The sequence below is a fragment of the Centruroides vittatus genome, unplaced genomic scaffold (assembly GCF_030686945.1).
Source record: "Centruroides vittatus isolate TY-2023 unplaced genomic scaffold, ASM3068694v2 contig_466, whole genome shotgun sequence".
Classification (NCBI taxonomy): domain Eukaryota; kingdom Metazoa; phylum Arthropoda; class Arachnida; order Scorpiones; family Buthidae; genus Centruroides; species Centruroides vittatus.
Genome location: NW_027122260.1, coordinates 1,088,470 through 1,105,928, shown reverse-complemented (window position 1 = coordinate 1,105,928; position 17,459 = coordinate 1,088,470). Strand labels below are relative to the sequence as shown.

At 28.4% G+C, this 17,459-nt stretch overlaps 1 protein-coding gene across 7 annotated transcripts in view; it reads right to left on the bottom strand.

The window, feature by feature from the left end:
- Positions 1–17,459, bottom strand: part of LOC136977668 (fasciclin-2-like) — a 170,240-nt gene that overhangs the window by 78,013 nt on the left and 74,768 nt on the right. For all 7 annotated transcript variants that reach the window (XM_067273203.1, XM_067273206.1, XM_067273205.1 and 4 more), the window contains exon 2: positions 14,006–14,177. In XM_067273203.1, coding sequence (XP_067129304.1) covers positions 14,006–14,177 — 172 coding nt within the window. The remainder of the gene's footprint in view (positions 1–14,005; positions 14,178–17,459) is intronic.

Sequence of the window (17,459 nt, the reverse complement as noted above, 5' to 3'; positions counted from 1 at the left end):
TAAAGATAAATACACTGTCATTTGTTGTTTAATTTTTGATGATTTAATAAATAATTGATTGATATGATTAATGATTTAATTGATGGTTTGATAAAGTAAATGAAAATACTTTTAAAATATTAATTAAATTAAATAATTTAAGAGGATAGAAAAAAGGACTCCATATGTGAATTTGAAATTTAGAGCCTTAATTAATTAAGGCTTTAAGATAACATATAACTATATATATATATAACTAATTTAACATATAACTATGTTAGAATTTATATCATGTAATTATTTTGAAATGTATTTTTTCAGATATATTAACTGAATTATAATTCATGATGAATTGATAAGCCATTAAGCAGACTCCAACAAAGAGTGAAAGCTAGTTAATTTAGAGCATAAGTTTTAGTTAAATTTCTTTGTCTTTAGTAGTTATATTAAATGCAAAAACAAATTTGTTTTGTGTATTACATGCAATAGTTAAAAAGGATTATTGATCTTAACAAAGTTTTCATTTAAAAAGTAAGTCCATTCAAAGCTTTTTAAATGTATTTTGTAAAAACTGGTTAGTACACATCCTGATATTATATCTTTAATTTCTCTCTATAGAACTGCATTGAAGATAAAATTCATGTTATCAGAATTACAGAAATTAAATGTGTGAAGACACAGGTCAGTAATTTCATCATAATAATAAATAGTGGTGTGCTAAATCATATTCAATTTGATTGATTGAATTGATTGAATGTTTTCTATGTATCAAAGCATCCAATATGGAAATACATTAAAATGAATTTTAAAAATTTTCTGAAGATATCCATCAATTGAAAACACATTTAATAAATAAAAATTATCAGCTGATATGTAAGATTATGCTTATATACAGGTACTCCTCACTTTACGACCAAGTTCCGTTCCGACGACTACGTCGTTAAGCGAGGAGCTTGCGCCATGAATATAGGATCGTTGTAAAATTATACAAATTATGCAACAAACTTCAAATTTATTCATAAAAAGACTATTATAGTATGCTATTAGCCTATTATAGTACTATAAGACAATTATAGTAAGTGCAAGCGTATTATAGTACGCTTAGTGCGCATATCACCATTCGCCACTGATCGACACTCAAGCTCAGAAAGGGGATTCCCCGAATTGCAAGTCGAAACTCGATTGGTCATAAGTGTGAGTGGTCGTTAAGTAGATAGGTCGTAAAGTGAGGAGTACCTGTATATTATTTTTATTATTATTATAATAAAAAAACATATCTGAATATTGAAATAAGTAAAAATAAAGCAAGCTATACTGAATATTTAATTCAGTGTAAATGGTAAATACAGTTCATAAAAAAATTAAAAACATTATTAAAGATGATAAGTTTGAAAAAATTTTTTAGATGTCAGTGTTTTTACATGACACTATAGGAATAAATATATAATAAACAATTTGAAATGCATTTAGTAGTGATTCAATACAGTAGCAATGATAGAATTTATTTCAGGGATACATCAACACAATGGATTATTGAACAAAGTGATTGAAATTAATTACAGCTATATTAGTTACACAAAATTAATGAAACATGAATTGATGCATTAATGAGTCAACAAAGATTGATTTGTGCATTTATGAATAAAATAAAATTCCCATTATATTATCATAGTTGCCAACCTGAGAGATGTAAATGGGCTGACAAGGTAAGCTAAAATGACTGACAAGTGAAAGTTACCTTATTCTAGTTAAAATAAAATGCATTCTGAATGCATTTCAACCAATGGAAAAGAAAGGATACCAAATGAAGACTATCTATTTATACTGTTTTTAAAACCAGTGTCAGTCAACAGATTTTTTTCCTAACCAATCATAGCAAGAAATTTAAAATTTTCAGAAGGAGTAAGTTTCAAATTCAAATTTGTTTACAATTGAAATTTGTTAGTTAATCAAAAGCATAATTTCAATTTCCAAATGTTAAATGGGTGGGAATCCAAGGAATATTGTTAAAAATCATTTAACTGTTGATACTAGAATCAAACTTAATGAATTTTATTTGTAATCTAAACTTTGAAATTTTAAATTTCATTAGCATTGGGGTTAACTTCTCAAATTTTTGTATTAAATCCTGATATCAGTATTATCGAACATTACACCGCTCTTCTGTCAAGAAATGATTCTGCCTGCTGGTACCTCTGACCTAATGATAGCATAGTTTTTAAGTCCAACAGGAAGTAGTTCTTACTTAAAACAGATGAATAATAAATAAAAGAACAGTCATGGAAATTATTAAAAATACTTGAAAGTGATAAGGGCAAACATATCCAGAGAACAGGCTACAGGGCAAATAGAGGAAAGAAAGTTGAACAATTTGCCCAAAACACAAATGGTTGGCATATATACAGTAGAGCATTGATTATCCGACCCCGAATTTGAATTTGCCGACCGCGTCTAGTCGGCAAATTCAAATGTCCGCTGGTGATGTGGTGCTACAATATTTGGTTATGTCTTGGCTACTTTAATATTATTTTTGTTAAATTTTTGCATGTTTTAGCTGGCAGCACTGGCTCGACCATGAAAGGGAGGCTAGTATTTAAACCAGGCCTAATACACTATACTAATAATGTATTTTTTCATACTTTTCAGTTATCCGATCAACCCCAATCCCCAATTAAGTCGGATAATCAATGCTCTACTGTATATTCTATTCTTTTTTCTCTCTTTTCCACATTTTTTGTTTGAGCTGGAAGTGCAAGTATATTTCCTCTTTGCCTCCCTTCATGGTATCCACGATCTTGATAGATTCAAATATTAAAGAACATGATGCTGTTTTTAAGACATTTATAAAAAAAAATTTATGTAATTAAATATTAATATAATGGTATAGCTTAAGAGTGGAAATATTGTAATACACATGTAAATCAGTAATATAATATGTAGTGAGAGTGTTTCTGAAAATAGATATAAAATGAGCAATTATTTATTGTGACATCATCCTAATGCACTTAAGTTTAGTAATGTCTTGACCCTGTACATCATACTTTTCCTGTTAACAATGAAGTCATGTATTCAACTCTGTTCAGGAGAAAATTTTTAAATTGAAATAACATGACTTCTGGTGCAAACTGGAAGCTCATATATAGTTAATTAGTGCCTCCTGCCCCTAAGTTTTCCATATCTGATCTCAACTTTCATCTATCTATAGGGTTGCCATACATTCCGTATATACGGGACTGTCAGTGTATTTCACTACTCAGTCCTGTATTACTATTTGTGCCGTTTTCTCAACTAAGTTCCTGAATGGGAAGAAACAGAATGTACTATTGCATATTTACAAGTAAAAAACATTGATATTGGCAACACTGAGATTCTATTCAACCAGTTTTGTTAAGTTCGATATACATGATTAAACAAAATTGTAACATGTGTCAGGTGTGTTTATGTTATCTAGCATTGATGTACAGTCCACAGCTCTGTCACACGTGTCAGGTGTGTTATGTAACTGTAGACTTAAGAATGTGGGATGAGATCTTCCCACCTAGAGAGGGAGAAATTGTTTTTTTTTTCCTTTTGGTGTGTCTGGTCAGTGTTGACCAGAGTGTGTAGCTGTGTGGCTGGTAAAGAACCAGTGTTGTGATTATTAAATTAATTGTCGGGTGCCTGAGTGTTGCTCGCTTGTGGAGTGCCAGATTGTTACTAATGGAGAAATTAAAGGTCAAATTTGTTGTTGTTGTGTTACAAAGAATCTATGTACTGTTTTAGACTGTGTAAATGGGAATATTTCAGAAACATTTTACAAGTTTGTATATCTAAAAGATTATGTAGAGAAAAATAATACCAACCAAAAGTGCAAAGCAACTATGAAATTGAGTATGGAAAAGAAATGGCTGAAGTTTTTGCAGATACAAAACATTGATCAGAAGTCATGTCTAATAAAGCTATGCGAATACATATTTGCCATTCCAGCCACAATGCAAATGTGGAGAAAATATTTTTCCTAATGTCAACTCAATGGTCAAATGAAAGAAACAGGTTGTCAGTGGAGACAACTGAAACAATTTTGATTTGTCATTATAATTTTAAAATGACTTGTGCCCAATTTTATAATTATGTGAAAGAAGAAAATGATATAATTAAGAAAGTAAAATCAACTTTAAAATATGATTGGGCTAAATAGGATTAGCCTTGCATCTTGTTTATTATTCTACATATTCATTGACATTGCTTTATCAAATACACAATCTACAAAATGGCTATACAGAAAAAATAAATAAATGTACTGAACACACTCAAAAATAAAACACTTATGGAAAATGTCAGAGGAAGTCCATACCATACCTAATGCTTTTTCTGCCATAGGAGTTATCCCATATTCATTACATAAAAGTCTGAACACAATAGATATTCACTCAAATTTGAAATATTTAGAATAAGGGTTCTTAACCAAGGGTTGTGGTAAGATTTTTTCCAGTCTCTGGAAAAAATTAATTCCTTATCTTTATTCTCCCTAACCTGTTACTGTGACGACCGGGTAAAACCCGACCAGTCCGTTTTACATTTTATTGTTCAAACCCCTTGGGAGATAGCGATCAAGATTCAAAGGATGTGCAGTCTTCCGCCGGCAAACTCACTTCCCTCCTCCCCGGATCTAACCTCTGAGTCAAGGAACTCGACTCATCCCCTCCGTCGCGATTGGTGATCGCAGCGGATGAGACCGGGAGTATAAAAGGGGGGGAGAACGCCGAGAACAAGGTCGCTGAAGGTCCGCACAAGACACCCGACCCGTAGGATCTGTCCCGAGAAGCAAGGGCTGAGACACGAAGCCACCGAAGCCCGCCGACGACGAGCCGCCCGCCCGATCCTCCCGCTTCCCTCCACGACCGGAGAACAGAGACGATTAACCCTACGATTACAGCTAATTCTTCGACTAATCCTAGGAAGAGGTATGATCCCCCTCGCATTTGTGAACTCTCTCTCTCGCGGTTAGAAACGGAACGCGTTAGATTTCTGTATTTTGTTTGTCCGTCTAAATAAATCGTCCTGTGTTTTCATCCCGGGTCCGTTTATTCGAATATTGCCATAAATTTATCGACGACCCCACACACTTCCACCACTCGACCTGACAATTAATTACCCAATCCCGACAAGTCGGGATATCGTGAAAATTTAGCCATCCTTGACAGTGGGGTGGGTCTTGCCGACCTGTTCGCCGACAAAAAGGAGGTCCTACCTCCCGGCGTTTCCCACATTACTGAAATCTAACATTTCCTTCACTTATGAATGTATATAATTAATGATGGTATTATTAGCTCTATATGTGGTCACCAATAAAAACAACAGCTATTTTTATATCATATTATAGTTGTTGCATTTCTTGAAAAATCACTTATTCTCCTTGTTCTTTGAAATTATGGCAGTTATTAAACATGCTGTTAGATCACATATCATCGCAGTCCTGTTGTGTACAGACTATTGCGCAGCATAGCTAGCAACATATCTGGAAACTCATCAACTAATAGTCATTCAGCCATCAAACAATGAGATCAAGCATTCTCACTTTAGTTTCCCAGTGATTGTGTTGCATTTGTTTCCTCATATACAATTGTTTGTTAAGAAATAAATAGTAGGAGATGAGTCATTTTCATTGTTTGTTAAAGATATACAAAACTGGTCAGCTGAAATGAAATTTTCTAACTTCAGGCCTGTTTTAACAACCTGAACAGACAAGCTGGCTTTGAGTGTAAACCAGACATGTTCAAACAGGTCTAACAATTTAGATCTGTTGAAGTGTGTTATTTAACCTTTTTGTTGCTTTGTGCATGTACAGTACATTGATCCAATGGTGAAAGTACCTGCAAGTGTGTATGCATGCCCATCTTGAGCCTGTCAATCCATGCATTCATTCTTTCTGATAATCTTATTAAAATAACTTTAGGCCTGGCTATTAAGAAAGTGATCCATGAAAAAGAAAACATCACATGGTTGCTTTGGCAGTCACTTTAGTGACTGCATGATGTTTCCTCTTGTTTATCATCGGAGATTCAGCGTGTTGTTTTAATTGATTCTCCAGATCACAAAGATCAGTTATCTTCAGCTTTTCTGCAAGAGATTTAACTGCTCTTGTGTAAAAAATGGCATATGCAAAAGTCATTTGTAGGTTCATGTTTTGTTATAATAATTAATCCTCATTATTATTCATTTCCTGTCTCCTAAAAATGTCTGAAGGAGGCACAGAAAAGGAAAAACGGGGATAATAACTTGCCCCAAAGAAAGAGAAAATTTAGGCCAGGCTATAGCAATGCATAGCCAAATGCAAGCATTAACATTTACAGTTACATATATATCCTGCAAGTCACCAATCCTGATTGGTGAAAATCGTAATTATATGTGATAACACACCGTTCTTGGTTTGTGTGAGGTATTGTTTACTTAATTCTTTCTTACACGAAAAACCTTGACGATCCAGTGTTTTTATATACAACTGCAAGGTTTTTCGTGTAAGAAAGAATTAAGTTTCATCCAGTCTACAGGAAGAAGTATAGTTGTTATTGTTTACTTAATTGGTTATCATTCATTGCTTTTTACACAGATGTGCACTGTCAACAAAAACTCTTCCAACAAGTGTACTGGCTTTCAAGATGACAAATCTTGAAGTGCTTGTTTGAAATAAGGGCAGAAGTTTCACTTTTTCTGAAAGAAAGAGAAAATTCACTCTGAACATTTTGAAAGAAAAGATTTTATCCATGGATTGGCTTACCTAGCAGATATTTTTCACCATATGAATGAGGTAAATCTTTCCATTCAAGGTTGTGAAGTGACTATTATGGATGCAACTGAAATATTACAAGCTTTCTTGGATAAATTACCATAATGGAAGAAGAGAGTAGAGGATGACATTCTTACAAACTTTCCAATGTTGGAAGTGCTTTGCCAAGATGAAGTTGAAATACAAAATTCTCTGTCGGCTTTTTTGAAAAGAGATACAGTATTTGCAAATACTTGGAAACATTACAGAAATTTTTAAAAAGTTATTGCCTGATTGATGGTATAAAAAATTGAACCATGGATCTTTTCTTTCTGATATATACTGTGTTGCAGATTAACCAAAGATGAACTTAGTGATCTTAGAACAAAAAACTTACTACAGTTGGAGTTTAACTCAAATAACCTTGGAGAATTCTGGTGTTCCTAAGAGAAACCTATCCTCATCTTGTAAAACAAACTTTGCTTCCATTTGCAACAATATATCTTTGCAAATCAGAATTTTCAACACTTGTAACAATGAAAACAAAATGTCAAAATCAATTAGATGCCCAACATGATGTGTGTTGCCTTATAAAATATCATACCACAGTCTGAAGTTTTGACTAAAGATAAACAACAATTTTCACATTGACATGTCTTAAAAAATATAATTTAACTTTAGCTCTCCTATATTTTAAATATATTGTATTATTATTATTTAATGTGTAAGAAAGAATCATTATGTTTTTTTTATTTTGGTTTCTGTATTTCAATAAAACTGGATTCTTTTACAATTTTATGTTTTGCATTTAAAAACAGATTTCTGAGAAGGTGTCCATGGCCTTCACCCGACTAGCAAACGGGTTTGTGGAACGAAAAAGGTTAAAAACTCTTGTATTAGAGTATAGGGTATGACAGATAGATTGTTAAAGTAGCAAATAAATGTATAAAATATGAAAACCATGCATTAATAATTTATACAAAAATCTAAAAAGCCAAATTATAATGACTTTTTCAATGTAAATTACATATTAAATTTAATGAAAGTTATTGTTTTTTAAACGAAATTATTTAATACATTATTTGTGGGATTGATCTAACATATAGTGACGACAAAGTTTTTGCAGTTTGTGTTTAATGTTATTTTCATAACATACAAAAATATATCACTTAAGATTATTAATGGATTTTAAAATAAAAAATAAAATTTTCAATCACTTATAACTAATTATATAAAATTTACAGTGATTTAATAAACAACTAATTATATAAGTTTACAGTGTAATGTTGCAAAAAAAAATTGCTTCTAACATTTTTGGCCATTAAAATTGAGTATCATGTGTAAAAATAAAAAAAGTGAACTCAATTGTTAATATAGTAATATTTATTTCAATAGTTATGAATAAGTTATGAAAAATTCAGATTGTAAAAATGTTCAAAGAAATATTTTTTAAATCTAAGAAAAAGAAGATAATATTCTCAACTCATCAAAAATTTATTGTAAATTTTGAAAATTTTAATTATTGAGCTGAGCTGAAGTTTAATCTTAGAGAGCTTGAACTTATAATGCATGAAAGCTAATTGTCAAATTTTAAGTCTCATCTTTTCTATTTGTAAGAATGTCTTTAAAAATTTCATATGTAACCACCTGTTTGAAATTGATAACTAAGAAATTTCTGAACTATATAGCAGAAAACAATCCTTCCAATTTATTACAATTTTAACTAAATTTAAACTAAATATATAGGATTACTCATCAATTTTTATCAGCTTACTTATCAAATTGAGTAGAATGTTTACAAGATTAAACAATATTAAAGAAATACAAAATCATCATTAAACTTAATAATTCCATTAAATTAAGTAAGTATTTTGAAAAGATGGTATTTGCAATTTTTTGAATTTTAAAAGTAAAAAGTTGTTTATTCCAATTCTACTAATAGGACATAAACATATTCTCTGCTGTTTAATATTACTTAATCAATGTTGCTTGATGTATGCCCTGATGAACCAACCTTGAAGTAATTTAATTTTATGCAATATTCACAGGATGATGATAAACAATATTTTATCAAATTCATTGCTTTCAAATCAGGAAGTGTTTAATAATAAAAAAAAAGCAGGTTAATTTTATTTGTTTCACTAAAACTAAAAAGTTTTATTAGAATATATGTAGCATTTTAAACAATCATATTTACTTTAAAAAAAAATATAATTTTGATACATTTCACAAAAATGAACATTTTAATAAATCATGTTTGTTTTAAAAATTTGTAAAACTAAATAATTTATTCAAAGTTGCATTTGGTATAAATGCATGCTTCCAATCGTTTTGATCTGTAATTGGCCACAAATTGTTCACAAATAAAAATACTTATTTGGTCATGATATTAGACAGGGAAGTGTGAGCAAAATTTGACAATTTTTAAAATGATTTTAAAAGATGTGTGTTTATCTGTGAAATATTTAAAAATTTCAATTTGTCTACATTTTTTTAAAACTCTCTCCATCCTGTTGGCACTAAGAGGACACTTTATAGCAAGCTCATTTTGGGTTTCTCCAGGTCCACAATAGAGAGACCAGGTGGCAAGCAACTGGGCCCTACATATCCAGACACCATCCTCAAAAAATTCCTGGGGTGTTTTTGACCCATTCAGATTCTATCCCGGATTCAGAGCAATAGGCTGCCATCTTAACTGCTCAGCCATCCAGCCACTATACTGACATTTTGTCAACATTCTTACATCTTTTCACTGGTAATGTAACTTTTAATACACAAAACTTTGTCAATTTACTGTCATTTGTATTTTAGTTCCAACAAAATGTTTTCTTTGATTTTCTCTGCCCACAGAGGGGTTTCTCAAAGTAGGACCCATTCAAATACTTTAATTTCAACATTAAAGCTGATCCAGCTGTTTGAATAATCAATACAGGTTTGGTAAAAATTATAAACTGTGTAAAATAAATTTGGTAAAATGAATATTGGTGTGTGTGTGTGTGTGTGTGTGGATGCTGATATTCAGTTTACTAATTCATTTCATAAAATAAAGGACATCTTGAGAAAAAGTACATCTTTAGGACATAACAGTGAAATAAAGGACATAAGGTCACTGTACATATAGTGCTAGAAATTTTCTTTTATTATTGTAATTGCTTTCTTGAACCTTTCAGCTGTTATTACAAATGTTCCTAATTACACTGTTAAAAGATAATAAATTCTGTGCATTGTATTACTTAAGTAAACCAGAATTAATGAAAAAACCTTATTCTTGTGTATATATAGAAACAACTATTGTAATTTTGTGCAGATAACCTATGGGTTATCTGTGTTTGAAAGATAATTTATAAGAGAAATATGGAAAAGAGATTATGTGATGGATGGGTTATATCAATACCAAACTCGTACCACCTTATATAAGCAGCCTTGTTTAATAGAATCTAACTAACGTTTTCAATCGTGTTTAACGACCTTCTTCAGGTTAGAACATCGAAAAAAATCGAACATAAGCGAAACGAGCGGTCGTTACTGCTAAACGTTCTTATGTTCGATTTTTTTCGATGTTCTAACCTGAAGAAGGTCGTTAAACACGATCGAAAACGTTAGTTAAATTCTATTAAACAAGGCTGCTTATATAAGGTGGTACGAGTTTGGTATTGATAAGTCACGCAGTCAAAGATGAGCTATAAGATGGGTTATATGCCAATTTTTAATTCCAATCACAAATTAAAGTTAATTTACACTATATTAGTCAACAATATTGACAATAAAATTATTTTCTGTATAATTTTTTCTGAGTTTATTTTATTATTATTACTGGATAAAGGAAATTAAACATAAAATAAAAACAAAACATTGTATTTATTTATTTTTACACTTAATTTATATAATTGGGACAGTTCATAAACATCTGCAATCAAATTATGGGGTGACCAGTAAGTACAAGGTTGAATTTCTCAGTATCCATTTTGCAATTAAGATTAAGTTACAGCATCCTATGCATGAGGAGTCTTTAAACACACATTAGCGAAGACAATACACAAGCACATATTTGTGTATTGTCTTCACTAATGACATACACATACAAGCACATGCTTGTGTGTATATGCCACTGTGCTTGTTGTTGTTATTGTTTTTGCTAACATGTGCTTTGATTCAAAGTTACTTTTTTAAAATATTTTATATTTAAAATTTTTTGAAATGTAAATCCAAAAGAATATTTTAAATTTTTGTACATTTTGTACATAATTTTTTAAATATTTTAAAATTTAATATTTAAATATATTTGAAGACTTAATATTTTAAACTTTATAGAAATGTTAGTTTAATTAATGTAAAATGGATTTCTACATTACAGAGCTTAAAAAAATAAAGCAAAACAGTAATGTCAGCTTTAATTTTGATTTTGTTAATTTAATAATTACTAAATTTAATTCAAAATAATAATTAATTCAAAAATTATTATGATTATTAGTTAATTTTATAAAAATTATTATATATTAATTATTAGTAGTTAGTCAAACTACAGTCTGAATAATCTGGAAATTAAAATGATTATTATAGACTATTTTGATTCAGTTGTTTATGTATATCTATGATGATTTGTTAACAGAAATGAAACAGAAAAAACAATATTTTAATGCTTGAAATGGCAACTTGTAACCTGCATACTGGTAATTACCTTTTTCTCAGCAGCCACCCCAGAGGCATTGATATACAGTAAAGGAGATTATACAAAGGCTTTATTTTTGTTCTTACAATTTTCTGCAGGGTAGACACCATCATAGATTATTCACACAAAATTATAGTAAAAGTTACACTAAGCTTTGTTATAACTCTTAACTGTTTCTATATATACTCGAATGCATAAGTAATTTCATATCATGATAGACTTTTAACATTAAAATGTAAACATCAAAGTATTGATATTATTATTAATCAATAATAAGTAAGATGAAATTACTCAAAAAGTTACTATTATTTTTGTAAAAAAAAGAAAAAAAATTTCAATTCACTGCTATTCTCAATGTTCATTTAGAAAAAGTTCATATAAGTATCAATCAAGAAAAATGATAGTTTAAAGGATTACTTTTAATGAAATTTATTTTTAAATTTAATTTAAAAGAAATGACTAAAACTTTATAGAAAATAATATATTAAAACTGTAAACATTTGAAGAAAATACTTATAAAAGTTTTAAAAAATTAACGTAAAAAGTATTACAACATTACTGATATATATTTTATAATTTAAATAACAAATATTTATCTATTTTTTGTGTTTATATTTAAATTTTATTATTTTTTTTTTACAATTTATAATTCAATACAATGATATGAGAACAAAGTTTAAAACAGAAACTATGTCTATTCCACATGATATAAATCCAATTCCTTTATCCTGCATTGTTCAATCAGTTAATGAATTTTCTAACTTACTGAATTTAAAATCATTAGGATTTGCATGAGATTTGTATTTAGATTTACTAAAAATGAATCAAAATTCATTATTAAAGATGTCTAGTATGATATTCTATTTAAATTCTATTTATTATTTCAGTTTAAAAAAAGCAATATAAAAATATTGCAAATGTAGAAACTTAAATATTACAACAGTTGTAAAAGGATCTATAAAACTGAATTATGACTTTTTATATTTGATATTTATATTTACAAAATAATCAAATTGTTTTCTGTTCTGGAATACTAAATATAAAAGTAATTAAAAGTAAATGATATAACTGTGAATTTTATGAATGAAAACAATTAATAGAAGTTAATAATTTAACACATATAGAAAAATGCTCTTTTATTTAACTATGTCTACATGTGGAATGGCCACAAAATCCGTATGCATGAGACTGTGTACTAGGTCTCCCAGTCAGGATATATCTCGACAACAAATTCAGTAGATGACAAATTGGATGTGGACCTGATAAGACATGGTTAACTTAAAGTCCAGACTTAACAACATATGACAATTCTCTTTGGGATATTGTGAAAGGAAAAATTCTAGACCCCACTTCACTACACTCAAAGTCCCAAATACAGCTATAAGAGTCTGCTTTAATAACATTTTAACTGTCAACATAAAAGATAATATCCAGAAGAATATGAAGAAAATTAAAATTTGTGTAAATAGCAGAAGGGAAGACACAGATAACTAGCATCACTTTATATGTATTGTGAATTTGGATAAAATTGAAATAAAACTACTTGTCTTCAATGATTTGAATAATTAGATTTTATTTTATTCTTCTACAAACCAAATATAATGGCTTTGGCATAATAAAAATATAATTTTTAAACCATTAGAACTTGAATATAATCTTAAGATATTAATAGAATTTTCAAAATTTTAAAATTTAAAACAACAATTTATTAACTTAATAATTTTTATTTTAAAAATTTAATACTTTTAAATACAAATTTCCATCATTCATAAAATTTACTTAAAAGTATCTTTTATTAAAAACATAATTCAGAAATTAGTGCATGAAAAGTTCTCTCTTAATACTGTATTACACTGCAAAAGTCATAATAATTATTAAATATATTCAAAAATATATAAATTTAAAAATTTTTGATGATGATCATTAAATTTATGTTTTAATTTTTTTTAATACTTTGTATATTATACACTGTATTCTTTATATTTTATACATTTTGCATGGTATTTTTATATTTTGTACATTTTACATTATACTATAATTTCTTAACTTTATTATTATGCATTTTCAGTAATTTATTGTTTTTTTCTAATTTTTTATTTGCTTGTATTTATCTGGGTATTTTTGTTTAGTTGGGGCAATTATCTTCAGTCCTTTAGGACTTTAATAAAGAGTAAAGAATATGGCAATTTTCAGAGACATTGATAAAAATTTTAAAAATTTAATAGGAACAGGATGTAAATACAATTATTTTCTGTAAACAAAGTAAACGTAAAACAAGAAGAATGATAGAAGTCTTTCTCTTTGTTTAGGATAAGAGATGAAATTAAAAATTTCTGGAATAGTAAATTAAATTAATCAGTTTCTATTTGTTTAAATATTCAACAGATGGCAGCATGATATAATTTAATAACAAATTAAAATATATTTCTTTTTAATTAAATAATAATTAGAAAAGCCTTGTATCCTATCTATGTTGTAAATTTTATAGTATTTTTTGTTTTTATAAATTTTTCCTTATTTAAAATATAAAAATATCTTAGTAGAATGTTTATGATAGCTATATAATAAATATAAAAAAATTAAATAATATTAATGAAAAAAAAATCGCATACTTGTCTATGGGTTCATCTTTTGGATCAATCCATTTCATATCTGTAAACAAATTAACATTTTCTGCAGATCCTTGACACGTTAACACAAAACCCTTCCCAGCCGGTTGAGATTGTTTTTCACCCACGGGTTTTATAATCAGTTCTGCTCCAGAGACTATATGAAACCATAAAACTGAAAACAAAAACATTATTATTAATAGTAATAAATAGTAAATAATAACAACACTGTTTTAAATTACTAATATATATATATATAAACTGATAAATTGCATAAAAGTCTTTCAATTTGTTTTAAAATTTTAAATTTTATTTGTAAAATTTATAAGTAGAGATTTATTAAAAGCAATATAAATTTTAAAAAATTTTTGACACTTAAAAACTTGGCCTAGTGATGTAATATATCAATAGTATTGGATAACTTAGAGAAATCACAAGAAAAGTAATATTTTTTGTTGAAATTTTGCTTAAAATTCCTGTTGTACAATACATCTATTTTAAAAAATGAGTACAGTTAATCAAAAAAATCAATGCAAATACTTTATATTTTTTCTTATTGATAATAAATAATATAAAAATAAATCTTATAAAACTACTGACAAATTTATCTATACATCTATTATTATTTTTTTTTATTTAAGCCCAATATTAGGGTTATATCATATCATCTATCACAATAAAATATAAAAGAAAACTATTATTTTTGGACTTCTTAGATTCATCTTCAAGGGGATAATTAAAATTCAAGTATAAAAAGTGCAGAAAATTCAAATTCATTCAAATATAACATTCTAAAAATATTCAACTCAAAGCAGATGAAGGATAGTCCAAAGTCTGCATGGCTTTAAATTGTCTAACCATAAAGATGATTATATTCTAGGACAGTGGCACACTCAGGATTTAATCTTGGAGGAACCAAGCTGAATTGTTTAAAAATTTTTTATTGCAAATTCAATAAAATTCTCATCTTCTAATTCATACGTTGTGTAGAAATAGAAGACGTAACACAATATAAAGAAAAAAATGAATTTTAATTAAGATAAGATTTTTGAAAAATTTTCTACTGTTTTTCCTGTCTCTTTCCTTGGGGGTGCCAGAACATCTTGACCCCCTTCTGGGTACACTACTGATCTAGAAAAATTGCTTTGTTTTGAATATTCTATTATGATGCCTTTTGACACATTGATATATATGATCATTATTTTATTTGCAAAAGAATAGATAATTCATGATGAACAAAGCAAATGCAGAATGAAAACCAAATAAATTCAATATTTATATTTGTTAGCAATTTGTGTGATTTTAATAAAGTAGCATATTCTACATCACTTTAATTTATTTAAAGTAACAGAATCATTAAATATGACAGACAATATTTATAAATTTTATGTTAGTTCATTAATCAAACAAACATCTTACATATCAGCTGAAAATACCCATGCCTCAATGATTTCAAGGATAACAAAAAACAAAGAAAAAACTTAAATATTAAAGATAATAAAAAAGATATACATCATTAAAAACATTACAGGAGATTCCTTTTGTTTTTTCTCTTAGTTTACTGATAGACAAATGCTTGCAAGCATTTACCAAAGTTACAATGTATCAGAAAAATAAAAATTTTGTATACATTTGCAATATTATTTGCATTATATATAATACAAATAATATTGCAATTATTCCTGCATGTTAAGATGATATATATTTCAAAAATATTATATACTGAATTACCTGTTCCAAAGAATTTTCTGAATATGCTTGTAGAAGCAATTATAATTAACTATTCTGTAATTTCATAATATTCCCTAAATTGAATATTTCAATTTAATAATATTGTAACTATAACACAAAATCATACAGAAAAGGTGATTTTAGGGTTTAACACCTCCCATTTGAGAAGAATTAAAAAAATAAATAAAAAAAATTAATACAAAAAATGCAAATATAACATTTAATCCATACCTATTCAGTTCTTTGTTAGTTTACTGTATTGTGCTACTCCACATATATTTATACTGTAAAAATTTAATAAACTGCATTACAAAAAAATAATGCATTTTTTTAAAAATCCTGTTCTCTTAAAAATCCTGTACATGTGCCTGCTATAATGTATAAATAATAATCAATTGAACTGAAATACTATTAATTTTTTAATCAATTACTGCTGCTATATTTCATAGCATTATTATATAATTCTTAACTTTATGGAGCTCATTCCAACATATCCATGCATATTATATCATTGAACTAATGCATACAAATAACTTTCAAAAAAGAATGGGATGTTAACATTTCCTTCCCTGTACTAAAACCAATCATACTAGGTAATAAAATAATAAATAGGTAAAAGAATTTAGGTAATAAAAATAATATCAATATTTCTTCTACCTATTTATTATCAATTGATTGAATTAATAATGTCATTTGCATTACATATAATGCAAATGCCATTATCAATATTTTATTACTTGATTAATTGAATATTTACGGTTAACTTAAGTACTTTCTTATCAAGAAAAATAAATCAGACTTTTTGTAACATTCCTTTTCTCACTGTAAATTATTTTAAAAAGTTTAAAAAGTGGTGTTATCCTGTTTCACAACACTGTTTAATCTGGTGTTCCCAAACGTTTTTGGTTCTCAGCACCCTTGCTAAATTCAGATTTTCCCAAGGTGCCCTATGTCAAATTCTAACAAGTACAATATGCAAAATAGTCAATATTTTTTTAATTAAAGAACACCATCAGTATAGATACCAATGCATTTGGTCTGCTCCAAATTATCTTCGGATATAAAAATATCAGGGATCTCGAACAAGTTATGAGCCTTAGCACCAGCAGGTGAAATTTTTACAAGAGAAAGTCTTCTATAATGTTATTACTATCTATAAACTGTACATAGGAAATCAAATGAGCATCATAATTATTATCTGTGTCCTCATCCAGCTGCAACCCAAATTCCTTCCCTTTTATTTTTTCAATTAACTGAACATTGGAGATCCTTCCCAATGTGCTGTATTCTGTGACTGAGGGTGTTATTAGACAAAGGCACTTTTGAAAGCTGCTTCCCAGCATACTCACCAATCATACTGTTCACCGTAGCTATAGCAGCCAGTAGAATGAGTTTTTCTGCAATGATATGAAGCTTTGCGATTCTATTACATTATTACTGAGTTAATGATTTGCACCAGGTCCTCAGGTCTGCTAGAGGTCACTTTTAATTCAATGTGATCACATTGAATTAAAAGTGGAAGTAAAATTATGAACATTTTATAATATTTCACGGTGCCCCTGTGAGGAAGCCATGGCGCCCTAGGGAGCCACGGCAAACACTTTGGGAACCACTGGTTTAATTTATCAACAAGTTATCATGGGAATAACTTGCAGATTATATCAAACATTCTTCCACGAGCTTAAGTTATTGAAATGAACAATAAAAATTGTATATTTATTAAATC